General features: G+C 40.5%; 1 protein-coding gene across 19 annotated transcripts in view; it reads left to right on the top strand.

Annotated features, from left to right (window-relative positions):
- PTPRK (protein tyrosine phosphatase receptor type K) overlaps positions 1-16898 on the top strand; it is a 328240-nt gene that overhangs the window by 229998 nt on the left and 81344 nt on the right. For all 19 annotated transcript variants that reach the window (XM_083731041.1, XM_083731039.1, XM_083731036.1 and 16 more), the window contains exons 8-9: positions 9910-10212; positions 15000-15109. In XM_083731041.1, coding sequence (XP_083587167.1) covers positions 9910-10212; positions 15000-15109 — 413 coding nt within the window. The remainder of the gene's footprint in view (positions 1-9909; positions 10213-14999; positions 15110-16898) is intronic.

Here is a 16898-nt window from a genome sequence, read left to right as displayed (position 1 = left end):
CTGGATGCCTGGTGGAGGTAGAAAGTGTAGTCTCCCAAGGATCGGTATTGGGAGCTGTGCATTTTAACTTAAATGCAGTAACTCGATAGTGTGACCTGGGAGTTTGATGGGTGTGGGTGTGGGTGTGGCTGGAATGTGGTTTGTTTGGTTGTTGTTGTTGTGTTGCTTTTGTTGTTTTTAAGGGATGGCATCCAATTTCGTTGCACTTGTGCAATGTTGCACTTGTGTAATGACAATAAAGAATCTATCTATCTATCTATCTATCTATCTATCTATCTATCTATCTTGTTTGAAAATGATCTAGACTTAGGAGGGAGCAGTGAGTTGACCGAGTTTGATGATTATACTAAGTTGTTCAGGGTCAGTAAAACAGAAAAGGATTGCAAACTTAGTGAACAGGCCATAAAATGGAGAATGCATTTGGTACAGAGCAGTGTATAGTGATATATATGTTGCAGTGAAAAATCGTAATTTCACATATACGCCCATGAGATCTCAACTGGCAGTGACTGACCAGGAACAAGTCCTTGTGGTCAGAATGGATACCTCATTGAAGATGTTGACTCAGTTTGCAGCAGCTGTGAAAAGGCAAATTTCATGCTAGGGGTCATTAGAAAAGGAATGGAAAACAGCCAGTACCATAAGGCCATTATACAAATCTATAGTGTGACTACTGTGACCAGTTCTGGTCATATCACCTCGAAAAGGATATAGTAGAGTTGGAAATGGTTCTGAAAAGAGCAACCAAAATTATTCCTTATGAGGAAAGGGACATTTTAGTTTAGAGAAAAGGCAAGCAACATGATAAGTATATAAAATTAGGCACAGGATGGAGAAAATGGAGAGATCAAAGGTTTTTTCTTCTTTCTTAACACCTAGAATTTGTAGATATCCAATGAAGCCTAATGATGGAAGATTCAGCACAGACAAAGTAAAGCACTTATTCACACAATCATTGTTAAACTGTGGACTTTGCTCCTACAGCAGATAGTGATGGTCACAAATTTGAATTGCTTTAAAAGAGGTTCAGGCAAGTTAATGGATGATAAGGCTGTCAGTGGTTACTAGCCATGATGGCTATGCTCTGCCTCCATGGTTGGAGGCTATATGCTGCTGAACAGCAGTTCTTGGAAACTGCCGGAGGAGGGAGTTTTCATGTGCTTAGATCTTGCTTTGTCACTCTGAGAACAGGATGCTGGACTTGATGAGCCATTGATTTGATCCAGTAGGCTCTTATTTATTATATTCTTAACACGCCCTTTATGTAGATATCTTTCCCAGTCTGTATTGGTACTGGAATTGCTTTTAGATGTTTTAATCGCTTGCTTGCTTCCCTGGGCTCCTTTGAGAGGAAGAACATTTTAGCAACAACAACAATTGTTGCTGCACTACAGTGGTCATCATCCTTAGCCAGCACTGTCAGTGGTGAGGGATGCTGGGAGATGCAGTCCATGTTGGTGCAAAGAAAAAATAGGTACAGTGGTACCTCGGGTTACAGATGCTTCAGGTTACAGATGCTTCAGGTTACAGACTCTGCTAATACAGAAATAGTACCTCAGGTTAAGAACTTTGCTTCAGGATGAGAACAGAAATCTTGCGGCGGCACCGGAAGGCCCCATTAGCTAAAGTGGTGTCTCAGGTTAAGAACAGTTTCGGGTTAAGAACAGAACGAATTAAGTTCATAAAAGGAGAATTCCTAGATGCCAGGATCCTGGTTTGGGGCAACTACTCTTTGGTGAGAGAACCCCAGCAGAGATTTAAAATCACAAAGCTTGCAGCAAAGTAAGGTGTGGAAATATAGGCTGTTGGACCTTGAAAATGTGCCCGTGTGAGTTCCAAAACTCCCTCTTCCCCCAGCATTTAAAAAGACCACACGTTTGGTAAGTTTAAAATTGGTTTACTTACAAACGATTCAAAGGTCAGGCTCTTTTGCTTTTCCATTTTTCGGTCAAAAATGTTGCATAGGCGGTAAAATTTGGCTTAGTTGCAAAGTGATGAAAGTTCCTAAATTATTGGTATTGTAACTCAAGAGAGGATTGTTAAAGCCATTCAGCTTAAGAGGCTAGCAAGCAGGTTTGTCTCTTCACACGTTGAGCTGCTTGGATAGACTGGGAACAAATGCTTGATTACCTAATCTCTCCCAAGGTGAGCTAAGCCTGGCCAGATAGAATGCTAAAAACTCTATAGTTTTTAGCATTCATGCATTAATCAGACTTAAGCATGTTGGTTATATGAGACTGGATATCCCACTGTCCAAAACATTTGAGGGCACCATGTTGACTCCCCTGATCTAGAGCATCCTGGAAGGAGATGTGTAGGGCAGCTTTTGAACTTAAACCATGTTTTTTCCCCCTCCATTTTTTTGAGAGAGAAATATTCATTCTTGTGTTTTTAAACCGCCCTGTGATCCTCAGATAAAGGGTGGTATGTAAATATAATAAATAACAGAGAATATATTTGATCTCAGGATGGTTTGAACATGTTCTCTGTTCTTTCTGGGACAATGCTGTATTTCCTTTGTGCATGGGACCTTATTATTCTGTGCTGTTCTAGCCACCCCTTCCTTAATCCTAAGTTTACACTGCTTTGGTGAGTCTTAGATGTTCTGGAACATCACAAAAGATTACTTGAAAAACAACCAACTGGATATTTACTTGTGAGCTGCCCATCTTGAATTATATCCAAGTAGAAAGGAAATAATTCAAGCACAGTAACTCAGAAATGACCTAGTTGGTCATTGTCATTACAGTTTGACTCATCATAGTATGATTCAGCTCTTGTAAAGTAAACCAATATTATTGTTCTTATAGTGCCGAAGGAGAGAAGAGGTTGACAGAAGTATGGCAGGCAACCTTGGCAGATTTGAGGTTGAGAAAGAATTTGATACTGTAACTTCCAATCTTGTAGGTCACAGTCATCGCTACTATGCTATGTATGTAAGAGGCTTTTCCAGTGTCCCATGAACACTTAAGTTGTGGGCCAGTAGCAAGTCACTATGTACCATGCTTGTGAAATCTTTTGTCTGGCTCCTGATTATGTCTTGCAGTTTGAGAACAAGAGAGTGCAAGGAAAGAAAAACTGCTAAGGCATCAAATATTCTTGCTGTTCTCTTTATCGTCATCCTTTGCCTTTGCTATGAAATTTGTTTCATTGTTTTCAATTTCACACTGACAAATGTGAATGCTATCTTTTGACCAGAAAAGCCACTTCCTTTTATTTTAGATAAATGAAACTGAAATTGTGCATTCTGATCAACCTATGGGATTTCTCTTGAAAAGCGGCAACAGCAAAACACTTGTCATGCTTGAGTGTCCTATCCTTGTGTACATCTTTGAGAAATAGCCTTTTTGTCACAGGCCCTGGGACATACTCTGCTTTTCTTTGACTGACAGCAGGTAATGTGTTTTATCATTAAAATTGGTTCTGAGGAGATGCACGCGGCTCTCCTTTTTTCTTTCCCAACTGTGGAGGCCTTTTTGTTTTGAAAACAATCTCTGAATAAATGGAGATAATCTCTACAAAGGGGCACTGATATTGAACTGTCATATTGTGTGTTGCTTATCAAGCGCTAAAGAAATCGAATTTCATTTTAGCCATTATCTAGAGCTACTTATTAAATCATTCTGCTGTTGAAAGGTGGCTGATGGGTCAACAGGTTTTGTGTCTTTTCTTCTATCTGTCTGTCTATTATTAACCTTTAGAGAATACTAAAGCTATTATTCATTGTATCTTATAAAGTGGTGCTCAATCTTCCTGATCCATAATGGTGTGTATGTGTACCTGCCATGGCTATAGTCTCACTCTTATATATGCATTTTCGTATAGTTGCCTGGGAATATGTGGAATTTCTCTTCCCTTATTACTGTTGAAGAAGCATCAGTTTCATCTCTGATACGAGGCTTAACATTGGATACTAAATAAATTATCCATTGCCAGTGATTAGAAGTACACCTTGTGGTGTTATTGAAAACAAATAAGGATGGGCACAATTCCTACAATTCTTCCTTTCTCCCTCCTTCCCTTCAACTTCCTGTTTGGACCTCAGTGCATGCGCATTGCAACACAACAGTCATTTTACAGAATAGAAGGACTCTCCACACTGCTCATGCATTTATCCAACCATTGCACTCTTCCTTGGGGGACTGATTGTGCTGAATGGGACCTTGCAGAGGACCATGATGGCTAGAAGAGTGCATGAACGATGGCATGGACATCTCATTTGTGTAATTGTCCGTTTGCTGCAGTGTACAATTTATTTTTTATCCATAAGTATAAAGACACATAGCACTACATTAAGCTCCAGATACTAGCATTTTGGGTTTCATACAGTACTATACAAAATTACAGAGGATAGTGTTGTATTCTTGTGTGAGAAGACATTCCTAGGCTAAGGTCAATAAAACTGCTATTTTCAGCGGGGTAGTTCTTATGTTAGTCTGTCAAAAGCAACAAAGGCATCTTAAAGACTAATGAATTTATTATGGCATAATCTTTTGTAGACTAGGGTCCAATTCATCAAAAGCTGTAGTTTGTGTTGATCTTTGATCCAAATTCCACTATTACCTACATTCTATTTCTCTTGCAAATAAATGGATTAGCAGTTTATTTCAAGTCATAAATGGTACATTACGGCATGATGTGGCTTACTTCATTTGAATGAGTTAGATGAGAGAGCGGATATTTTGTGCTGGTTTAAAATCATAGAATTGTAGGATTAGGAGGAACTCCAAGGGTCATCTAGTCCAACTGCCTGCGATGCAGGAATCTCAGCTAAAGCATCCATGACAGATGGCCATCCAACCTCTGCTTGAAAACCTCTAAGGAAGAAGAGTCCACAACCTCCCAAGGGAGACCGTTCCACTGTTGAACAGCTATTACTGTTTAGATTATGGTTTAGCTTTTTGTTTGGTTGAACACTTTTATTGTTTTATATTTGTAAGGTTTTATTGAAAATCTTACGTATTTTTATTGTGAATCGCTTAGAGAGTTCTTGTTGGGTGATAACGCCGAGCCAGTGCCTCTCCCCCCCCCCATGCAGCATCGCCCGGGATTCATCCCTCCAGTCTCCCATCACGTTGATATGACCCATATCCAAGGACATGAGCACACGACTAGCAGAGTCCAAACAGAAACTCAGCCTTGAGGAGTAACATCTAAGCCTAATTTATTGCAAATGGAACAAAGAAAAATATGGCCTCTCTGTCTTTCTTTCTCGGAGAGAGAACTGCAAAAACAATAGCTATACAGAGCGGAAACAGTGTATCTCCCTTTCCACTCACAAGACTCCAATAATCAGTGCTGGAATGTAAACAGACATGTGACGTAACAATCCCACACATCTGCAGCACGGGAGGATGGAATTCTCAACAGTTCTATGGATGTGTAATGTGATATATAAATAGCGCACTGGAAGCAGTGGTGGAGAAACCCTCTCCGGCACCTGGGGCGGGCAGCCCGTACGGAGTGCCCATGTACGGCATCCCATACGGATTGCGCATATGCAGCATTCCACGTGTGTGCACTCCGTACGGAATGCTGCTCATGCACACTCTGTATGGGCTGTGCATGTGTGACATCCTGTATGGAGTGCGCACACGCGACAGCCCATATGGACGCCCTCGGCTGCTCTACAGCTGGAGGGAGGCAGGGGCAATCTTGTCACCCCCCCCCAGAGTGGCACCTGGGGCAGCCCGTCCCCTCCACCCCCCTTCCTACACCCCTGACTGGAAGGTTGCTTAAGCTGAGTCCTCACCTAGCAATACGTTACGCTTCTTTTCAGTGTCTAATGCACAGAGAGTTGTACATTAGGAGAATAGGCATTTCTTGAATCTAATTAGAAATTTGATTGGGTGTGTGTGAACAAATAAGCTTGTGAGCCTCTGTGAAGATGAGAATAATAAAAAGTATAACTTGATGCCCTGTGGAAGTATTGCCTGCATCTTGGAGCCAAAGCCCTTAGATAGAATTGAGTTGCAAATGGGCTCAGCTGACATTCCGTAGGGCAGAGAAGCCCGGAAGAGTAATAAACGGAGCACATTAGTTCTCTTCCAGTTTCAAATGAAATTATTCTTAATGAGATGCAATTAGGTTTTTTTGGAATTTACTAAACAATCTAGCGACCTCTTATCTGGCAACATAATTATTAGGAGATTACTTTCTACTGAGGCTCTGCAGATGGAGGCTTTGTGGTGCAGCAGTTTAAAACAATTGAACCTGATCTCCAGAGACCCTGTTATGAATGTTGCTCCGAGAAGAGAGCAAAAAATTGCATTTTGAAGCACCATTTTCAGCAGCAGAGGGACAGTTGGCAGAGTTTACCAAGGCTGCTGAGAGCCGCTACAGACTTTAATTACCATCTCAGCCTTAATAGAAATTGGTTGGCCTCTGCCAATGGTAAGCACGGTGGTGAGAAATCTCAACTTGTCTTTCCTCCCCGCTCCCTCCACCCTTTTTCTGGCAGGCAAAATAAAGGATGCCTTTAATGTGCCTTCCAATACTGGGGCACGTCTGTTACATTTCAAGGAACTTTGAAAACATTTTCTGCTCCACCTTTAACTTTTTTTAATATCTAGTGTAATGCGGCCAGAATGCTTATTAGTGTTCCTGCCTTGAGGAAACTAAATCAAAACACTTTGAAATTCAGCGTGACAGACTGAAACCTCACATCCCAGTCTTATTCTTTGCTGTTAAGGAGGTTCAAGCAGTGGCCTTGATTCCAGGAAGCGTTGCAGTAAATTGTGTTTTGGGGCAGGGAGGGTAAAACTACTTTTAGCCTTTCAAGCAAATGCAACGTGAAATTAAAATGTCAGGGCCAAACCAGTCAATATATTCACTGTGTGTATACATTTAATGTGTCGCCGTCTTCTTTTTTACTTTAACAAGACTACCTATGGAAGAGGGACGCATCTGACAATTCTAGTGACAATTCTCTCACACATCCCTCTGTAGCTGCTCTTCAGCTTCCCTCCTAGTGGAACAAGGAAGTTCAGAGGGAGGGGATTTTCCACTGGGTGCCAGCACAGGAGGAATGAGTTGTTGTTGTTTTTAAAACATCCAACACTCACATGCTATAGACTGACTTCTGATGGTGCCTTCCACAGCAGTACAAAACAATCTTCTAATAACTGTGTTTACAGATAAGAGGTTTATTTTTAAAGAATGAATAATAAGCAATTAGCCTATCACCTAACTTCACACACACACACGGACAAGCAGAGGGTGAGGATCAAGATGCCACTTCTGATGACTACAGCAATGTGTCATCATGGAAATAAGAAGAGTCCTGCTGGATCGGGCCAAAGGCCCATCTAGCCCAGCAACCTGTTCTCACAATGGCTCACCTGATTCCTATGGGTACCCCTGAAGCAGAACCTGAGTTCAACAGCACTCTCCCCACTTGTGGTTCCCAGAAACGTGCTCAGAGGCATACTGTCCCTAGCAGTGGAAGTAGATCACAGCCATTGTAGCTTAGTAGCCATGGAATGTAAACCATAAACACTTGAAATTGGAGAACTTGCCCATCTCCGTCTCAGAAGAAGCCTAGATATTGAAGTCGCTTGGAACTTTGTCAAAGTTCCAAAAGTGTTTTTAAAATTCGAAAATAAAAAGGAGAGATTCCTGTGTGCAAACACCACACCTCAGATAGCTTTTTTTTTTTTACAGTCGTTATGGCAATGTCTGGTTACAACACTAAATCATGAGACTGAGCCTAGCCTCCTTTCCCTCCCTCTCCCCTTCCAGTATGAATTCCCCTTCCCTTTTAGATTCACAACTGTTTACTGTGTCATTCAAACCTTAAACTGTGGTTAGTGAAAGCAAGCTGACTTCATAAAGTATGGCTTGAAGTTGATTTGCTTCCACTACCCTTAGTTAAGAGAGTTGTGTGTTTTTTTTAAAAAAAATCTTGTTACTTCGTTTTTTCTGTTTTCAATACAAACAGACATGCATTGAGATCACTGGGGTGGGAGGAGATTCATAAATAAGTGTGAAAATGATTTGGATGGGAGAAGGGGAAAAGAAAATGGAAAATGGAAGTGAAAGGTTTCTGAACTTCTGGCTGTACTAGAGGAGACAGGGAACAAGCAAGCCCGGGTGGAGACTGTTTTTTTCCCCTTGCAGTGCTAATCTATGGTTTAATATTATGTCCAAACTAGCTCAGGGTGAGTTTGCCTTGAGTTCAGTGGATGATGACCAAGCCAAAAGGCACAGGTCATTGGAAAACTACCCAGGTTCTAGGAGAAGGCTCCAAGAAGATTCCTGTGTGCATCCACAGTGCATCCACGTACATATACTTTCCTCATGTTCATGAGGGGGATGCTGATTCTCCAACGTTTCACACAACATGAAATACTTCTCCATATGCTTCCTCTCCTTTAGGCTGCACTTTTAGGGAGCTACGTTAGGAAGGAGGGGTGTGTGAAAAGCTTATTCGAGTGCATGGCCCTTTGAAATCCAGGCCTGGACCACTGGATCTTGTCCATGCTGCTACATACTGAAGGCAACATTTTGCAGAGGTCCTTGCATTCATAAAAACAAGCTGATTATCGCTCAGGTGGTTGAATATATATTTTCAACATTGGTCTCCTTCATCCTACTTCAGTAACCCAAACTATCTACCTCTTTAATTAATAAATTAATAGCTAATACAGAAGATAAAACATCTAAGTGGAAAGCTAGTCACTGTGAGAAGTAAATCCATTAATCTGTATGTAGCATACTAATTCAGAAAAGCCCATGTATCTGACAATAATATATACAAATGTATTGCAAGGATGGGGGGTGGGGATGCTTAAGCTGTATGCTTGAGCACATTTGTTGAAGCCCCTGTTTGGCTGTGCCATCTGTGCCTTGTGCTGTTTGCTTAGTTAAGATTTTTCATTTGGTAAATGAGCGTTCTTAAAAGACAGTGAAGGCTTATGAATGGATAGAAGAATGTTTGGCTCATTTGGCTTCACCCTTAATCTGGCAGAATACTGAGATACACAAACTATAACTTGCTGCTGTAAATAAATATACCAGGAATGTAGAATGTAGGAATGCAGTGTGTGTTGAGTGAATTTTTAGTATATGTGGTCATGGTCATGACTTTCATTGTGTAATCACTTTAATTAAGTCAGGCTATAAAGTTAGTCTTGCATGAGGAATGAATACACTAGGGAGATGGTGATGGATTGATGGCTGTTCAGGGAGTCAGACAAGTGTTGCTGGTCTTTTCCAGTTGAGTGGAGAGCTGTGCACATGTTAATGGTTGAGCTTGGGTGATAGTGCAGACCTTTACCATTTATGGTGTTTATAGGGGGGGGGGTCAAGGAAAGAAGAGCCTGACATTTTGTAGTGGTGTCGTGTTTTTGTTTTGGCTTTTTTTGTCGATGAATAACAGCATTACCCAAGTAATAAATTTTAATTAATATCTGTATCATTTTGGTTACTGCTAGTTTAGTAGAGCAATTAGTGTAATTAGTAAACAGCATTGCTTGGTGGCATGATAAATCACAGTGCAGAACACACTGACTCTTCACCAGGATGATATATTATCCAATTTACTCAAATTTAATGCATGCCGAAAGAAACCGCAAAGCACACAGAATCATAGTAACAGCTGTGGTGGTCTTTGGTTGCTCTTGGTGGGTTTGCTGTCAGAGACTTTGAATTGGTCCAACAATGTCAGCTAATTAAACATTTTAGTGTGGATTTTTTTTACACTTGTCGTTCTTTTTTTTAAAATGTAGATTTACAAATGCTGGCAGATGTGACAGCAGAATGGGATGGAATTCTTAGGTCAAGTCAAAGCAGATATGCAGTGGGCATTGTGCAGACTTAATCCACCAATGAAGGTTCTGTATTTCTTGTGTCACTTCTATGCTCGGACACTCCTCAAAGTAGTTCATGTTCTCTCTGTGTGTGTTTTAGAGCCTATGAGAACGCCAAAAACATTGAAGATTGCTGAGATCCAGGCCCGACGCATTGCTGTGGATTGGGAATCTCTAGGTTACAACATTACTCGCTGCCACACTTTCAACGTCACGATCTGCTACCATTACTTCCGTGGCCATAATGAAAGCAAGGCAGACTGCTTGGATATGGACCCCAAAGCACCTCAGCACGTTGTGAACCACCTGCCTCCTTACACTAATGTCAGTCTCAAAATGATCCTGACTAATCCTGAGGGGAGAAAGGAAAGTGAAGAGACAATAATCCAAACGGATGAAGATGGTAGGTTCAAATTCTTCTCTTGATGCCTTAGCTCTCAAAGCAGGTGTTGAAAGAATTCTTAGCTGTGTTGCCTGCTTGAAAATTATGTTTACATGTTCATGTTAGCCTGTGAATAGTTGAACAAAATGCCCAGACGTAAATGATAGTCATGTCAGCACATATCAGTGTAAATAGCTTACGTGGATTTTTGTTTAAGTGCTTTGCTTGTACCAACCTTTAATATTGGAGAAAGGGGATAAACTCCAATTTGGGTGTGCAATGAGTAGCTTTAAAGGATAAGGAATGATCTGCAGACTCACAAGTGGCTAATAGACAGGTGCAAAATGAGCCTGGTGCCTGGCAAATTTTGATTGCTAGTAAATTTTGATTGCAAGGCATGTGGGAGGGGCTTTAATGCATGAGAAAGAAGGGCTGATGAAAGTCCATAGGTGATTCTGTGGGGGTACCCATTAATGCTGGTACTAGCCTTACATCTGAACCAGGCCTAAGAAAAATATATGTCAGTGTTCGTTTGTCTCTAAATTCAGAGTCATTTCTACAAATTCATGTTTAGAGTGCTGTGTTCTTACAACTCACTAAGTAATTATATCTGCATATATTGAGATTACTGCCTTAAAATATCCTTTATTTACTCCTGCTAACAGCATAACTTTATTTACCTTATTTGAGGGGTAATAAGGGACACTTTATATGTTTACAAAGCTCTTTAGTGATTATCCTTTTTATGAATCTAAATTTTCAACAAATTAAAACAGCATTAAATGAAGTTCCTAATTAGATGGAAATTACAATATACAGAAGTAGCTTAATGCTCATGTAGTCAGGTTTGTGACTAACTGCATATTCAAAATGCAGGAATATTGGCAAATGTGTATCTCTTAAAAGCCTTGTGCCTAAGCAGATTTGCATGTTGCACCAGGGTTGCTACCCTGGAATGCTCCAAATATTGTTGGACTCCAGCTCCTGTCAGCCCCACGGCCAGTGGTCAGAGATGATAGCTGTAGTCCAGCAACAGCCGAAGGGCACCGGGAGCCACCCCTGTTGTGACCAGTGCCTCATGAAGTACAAGCAAAATACCCTGTTCGCTTCAATAGAGAGGGCAGCTTTACATGCTCAAAGAGATGCACTCATAGATTCAGAGTCACATGAGATACTGGATTGGAACAAGTAGCTATAAGGGGAAAGTTGAATCATCAGTTGTTCCAGCATCACACCAATAACCTCAACTAAGACGTGGTATAGTCAACAAACCATGGTTTCAGATCATCTGGCACATCAGAATCAACCCATGTATTGTGCTAACTGGAGTTTGATGCAGTGTCTGAATCAATAAGGCATTGATCTGATTCCAGAAGCCACTACATCTAGATAGGACTCCTGAGCAAATGGAAGAATAAAGACAAGCTGTTCTAAACCAGGTCTGCCTGGTAGTTTAGAACCTTCACCTATGGTTGATACACAAATCATTAACTGAATTTAACCAAAGAAAGGTTGGAGAGAGAGGTGTATATGATGTCAGGATGTAGAATTTGTAAGTATTTGCTAAAATGTATAAATGGTGTGGCATCCATTCACTCATTTAGAAGAAAGTGCATAATTGCTGTCAGTTTTGCAGGTGAAGTGACTCATAGCCCCAAATGAAACCCTGCTCCCATATGGCGGGGTGGCAAATATTGCCCCTTATCTCAGCTGTGTGGGCTACAGTTGGGAAGTGCTGCTAAAAAAACCCCTCTCCCATTACTGGCATTTGGGTAATTGGCACAGTTGATTCAAGATGACATCATTGGATAAATGGCCTTGAAGTTCCTCCAGTTGTACATGGACCAAAGTTTTAAGAGATTGAAAGTTTTGCTCTATCCCTGATACATGCATCACTTGGCCTAATTTCAAAAGCTCTCTGCATGTGATCAGTCCAGCTCTCTGGCAAGAGTGACCTGTCCCTCTCCAGGAGAAAGAGAATAGAGTGACAGAGAGGGAGAGAAGGTGGTGGTTGGCCCTGGCCTAGCCCACCTCTCATACTTGATGTGGGGGGGACTCCAACCCTGTACTAAAAAATGGGTCCCCCCCATTCATACACACACACTCCAACACATCTCATTTTAGTTGACATTTTATTTTAGCTATGGCCTGAGATAGGTGACATTAAATTAGGTTAATCTTCATGGGCCGCAGCCATATGAAACATTTGACAGTGAACATATTTTTAACAAAAAACAAACAAACAGAAATTATAATATTGTATAAGTATGAATCTATCTGATATCTGATGACTTATGTTTTGGGTTCAGAATCAAAGTGTCCCTAATGTGTCTCTGCATAATGCCCAATTTCTTTTTTGCAACCTAATCTGTGTTTTTGACAAATTGTAGCACAGTGTTACATTTTATTTATGTATTTTTTTGTTGCTGGTAAACAAAGATGCAAATTATACTAATGCGTGTTTCCAGTCAACCCTACGTCCGCCAACAAAATATATGAATCCAGGAGTGTGGAATGTGAGCTGGCTGCTGGTTTCTTTCCCTTGGGGTCCTTAGAAAGAAATGTGGGGATACAAGGAAAGACATAAATCTCTTGCAGGCCCAATATTGCCATCTCCAAATGTTCAAAAATCTGTGATTTATATACATACCAAAAAATGTATAATACAAATGTGAAGTTATATTATTTTACATACTGGGATCTTCAGTTGCTCGTATAACAATTCCACATTTCTAGCTATCGTATGCCCTTTATTTATCTTCTGAAGCCAAGTCTTTCTGCTTTTCTCTTTTTCTCTCTCATATCAGATATCCAGCAGAGGAGGCAGGGAGTTGAGACAGAAATAGTAGTTGATCAGAAAGGGGGCTCTAAATAAAAACTCTTTAGCACTTGTGCTTGGAAAAAACTATTGGAGGAATAATAAGGAGGCTGGTCAAGAGATACAGCATCTAATAGAGATGGGACAAAATGAGCTTTGAGCTGAAAGACAACACATTGCTTACAGATAGTGGAGACCTGGCTCCCCCTTGTTATGTTTTATTATTTTCAGTTCCAAGAAGAAAGTAGTATAGGGCAAAGGTGCACCCAAGTGTAGGTACGTGTTTGTATTATTAGCAAAGAGCTCTCTGGCTGCTAGGTCTGGAGCAGAGTTGAGGACCCAGTTAGCCAGCAGATGTGGTTGGACTAACACTCCCATCATCCCTGACCATCGCCATGCTGTCTGAGACTGATCTGAGTTGGGAATCCAACAGCACCTAGAGTTCCACAAGTTGCCCGTCCCTGGTCTAGAGTCTAGCCATTAAGAGGGGAATTTTGCAACAAATTGATTCTTCTGTTATATTGGTATTATGACGTCTAGGGAACAAAAAGAAGTGATTTGTAGCAGAGCTGAATCACGTATCTTTATCTGAGCTAACCAACCAGTTATTTAGCTGCTGGGTTCTAGGCTCTCTGTGGGGTGATGGTTTTCAGTCCAGCAGTCTTGTATTCAGTTGCAAAGCACTTTAGTTGGCCATAAGCTTGCAGCCTTAAATAACTCTGTTTGTAATGAACACTCAAGCATTGCGCATACTATAATCATGTTCATTTGCAAGACACATTTCAGTGCAGTCTGTCATGTGCACATTCAACTGCCAAAGGAAGTCTGTCACCTGGGCTAGGCCCTGTGCAATATATGCTCCATTTGAACTGTAGACAAGAGAAACACAGAGCACTGCCATAGAAAACAGAAAGATGCCTACAGCACATCAGCAAATGCCACAAAACAGCACAGAGGGACTGTCAAGGGACATCAGCCATCATCTCTGCTTGAATCTTTGTCAGTATTGTGAAGCAAAGAATAGTAGTCTTCAGTTGACTGATGGATGAATATAACTCATGGAAGCTGAGTACTTGAATCTCATCTGTGCACCTATGGACTTTTTTCTCCACAAATTTATTTTTAATTCACCAAATTAATTTGTTTGTCCCAGGGGCAGCATATTATTGTTAGCTTCAAAGAATCTGAAATAATTCTGACACTTGTGATGGACCTCTTGATATTTCCTACTGCTTATAGTTCCTTTGATTCAATGGCTTTGTTTCTGTCCATTACAAATTGGCAACATGTTTTGGGAACAAATCTTTCAGAAAGGTCATACAGTGGTACCTCGGGTTAAGTACTTAATTTGTTCCGGAGGTCCGTACTTAACCTGAAACTGTTCTTAACCTGAAGCACCACTTTAGCTAATGGGGCTTCCTGCTGCTGGAGCACGATATCTGTTCTCATCCTGAAGCAAAGTTCTTAACCTGAAGCACTATTTCTGGGTTAGCCGAGTGTGTAACCTGAAACATATGTAACCTGAAGCGTATGTAACCCGAGGTACCACTGTATATGGAACTCATTGCATTTTAAGGTTTAAGAATGTGAGGTTGAAGGGGGAATAATTTAAAAGGTAGGCTAATACAAGTTTAAATAGAAGTAACTTGTTGGAGTTTTCTTAATTTCCCCCTCCCCTTTGCATTGTCCCACACTTTCTTTTTAGATACACACCTTTGCCAAATGATCTGCTGATAGTTCCAACAGGCTGTAATGTGCCTCATAATTCACCTGTGGAATTGCAAAGCTGACTCATTTTGAACCAATTTATTCATGGTCCAGGCTGCTATTTAAACAACAATCCATACATTCTCAAAACCGAGCTGCCATTTCATGTGGCTTGATTCTAAGCCCAATACTTATTCATTTGAGGGGGTTGCCTTTATCTGACTTTTGGGGTGATTATTTGGCTAACACCTTTAAACCTGGATGTTTTTTGTTTGTTTTACAGTGCCTGGTCCTGTACCAGCAAAATCACTAAAAGGAACTCCCTTTGAAGACAAGATCTTCCTAAACTGGAAAGAACCTATGGATTCAAATGGGATCATCACACAGTATGAGGTATTTAAAAAAAAAATGGCTGTAGTGTCCTGTGTTTGGAGTATGCATGAGAATCTTGGGGATAATATGTACATTTTCCCTAAAACTTTAAACTATGCTTCATTCTTCACTGCCATGCTGGTCTTCAACTTAGAGTGTGCCAATGTAGTTGGCCTGGAAAATGTCTCCAGTAAAATCACCTTGATCCATATTCAAAACTGGCTACGAGGAATCCGAAAGAACTATTTCTTCCATTACTTTGTAGGAATAAGATATGTTATAAGTTTGTCCCTTCTTTTGAGTCTCTTTTTGGTGCATGGGAATTTAATGATAAACTTAATCTTTTTTTTTTTAAGTGAACTCTTTTTCTGTGCAGAACAGTAAAGTATATAATAATGTGAATCTATTCACGGTGCTGTCCACACAATGACTGACCTGAGCCTGAAATCAGTATGTCATAATAATCCTTAAATTAAATTACAGAATGGTTGAACTGTTGTGATTAAAAAATATTAAGAACTCCTTCTAAAATTATATAATGATACAGGCTTGCTCTGCCAATAGACTTTTAATAAATGATGAAACCTAGAGCTTAAATTTGTAACTTTGATTTAGATCTAGTAGCATTAATATATAGCTTTCCTGAATCATGATTTAATGGAGCCCTGTCCAGTGAAGGCTACAGGTAATATATGTGAAAATTTATTAATAGAAACCTGACAATTCTAGTCTTCAAGGTAACGTGTTTTTCCCCTTCAAGAAACTCTGAATGCAAATTCTGGTGATTCAAAAAGCAGCAACAGTGGTTTGATGAATGAGCCCTTGGGGAAGGAAGGGAAAACAATAATTTTGCACCAAATTTCCTGTGTATCTATCATACTCTGAACTGGGCAGCCTTGACAATATTACTTTTCTGCTTAAAAAACAAATTAAATACTTACAGGAGGCAGTTAAATGCCATCATATTTTACATGACCTAGCATATTTCTGCTTATCCTCATTAGCACTTTACATTCTTGAATTTCACCACTGTACTAATGAAAAAGCTCAGTATATCATGGGTGGGCTTGAATACATATGTAGTATTGCTTCACTATATTTAAGTAGTACTTTTTAACAGAAAGAGAGGAATGAAGGAAATAAGCAGCTGTCTGCCACTTTACCATAACAAAGCAAATAAGGGGGCTTCCTGCCTTCACCTGGATGACAAGATTTGAAGTAGATATCTGATTTTGTAGAGAAATTAGAGAAAGCCACAGTAGCCTGGGGTCAGGGGACAGGACTCAATATACGTCTAAATTTTGCCACTTGCCAAGCTGCAGTCAGCATGATTGGTCCAGCGTTGTATGTAGTAGGTCCAAGGGACCGTTTTCTGCTGAAGGGCCACGTCCCCTGGTGATGAACCTTTGGGGGCCTACATGTCTGATGTGCCAGAGGCAAAAGTGGTTGAGGAAATGGATGCAACTCTTCCTGTGTATAGTGGACTATATTCCAGCCATGCATGTTTCTATTCATGCACACACACACACACATCCAGGCAAGTAAGAGGCATGTTTACAGTTAAAGGACAATTTCCAATCAGGCAAAAGTACTTGAGGGTGATGCAGAGCAGGGCAGCTGAGGGACCATGGTCTGGGAGAAGTCCTGGGAGCCAGAATTAGAAGCCGGTAGGGTCTGGGGTTCTTTATTGTAAAGTCTTAAATTAGTGAAATGTAGAACCATTTTGTTCATCTCATAAAAATTATACAAGCCAAAACATTTTTGGCTTGTATATATAGATTGATTTACTGAGCTTACAGAGAGCCAAGGT

The sequence above is a fragment of the Podarcis gaigeae genome (genome assembly GCF_964106915.1).
Source record: "Podarcis gaigeae genome assembly, chromosome: 3".
Taxonomy (NCBI): Eukaryota; Metazoa; Chordata; class Lepidosauria; order Squamata; family Lacertidae; genus Podarcis; species Podarcis gaigeae.
Note: the sequence above shows the minus strand (reverse complement) of the source record. Positions and strands in the feature narration are given on the sequence as shown.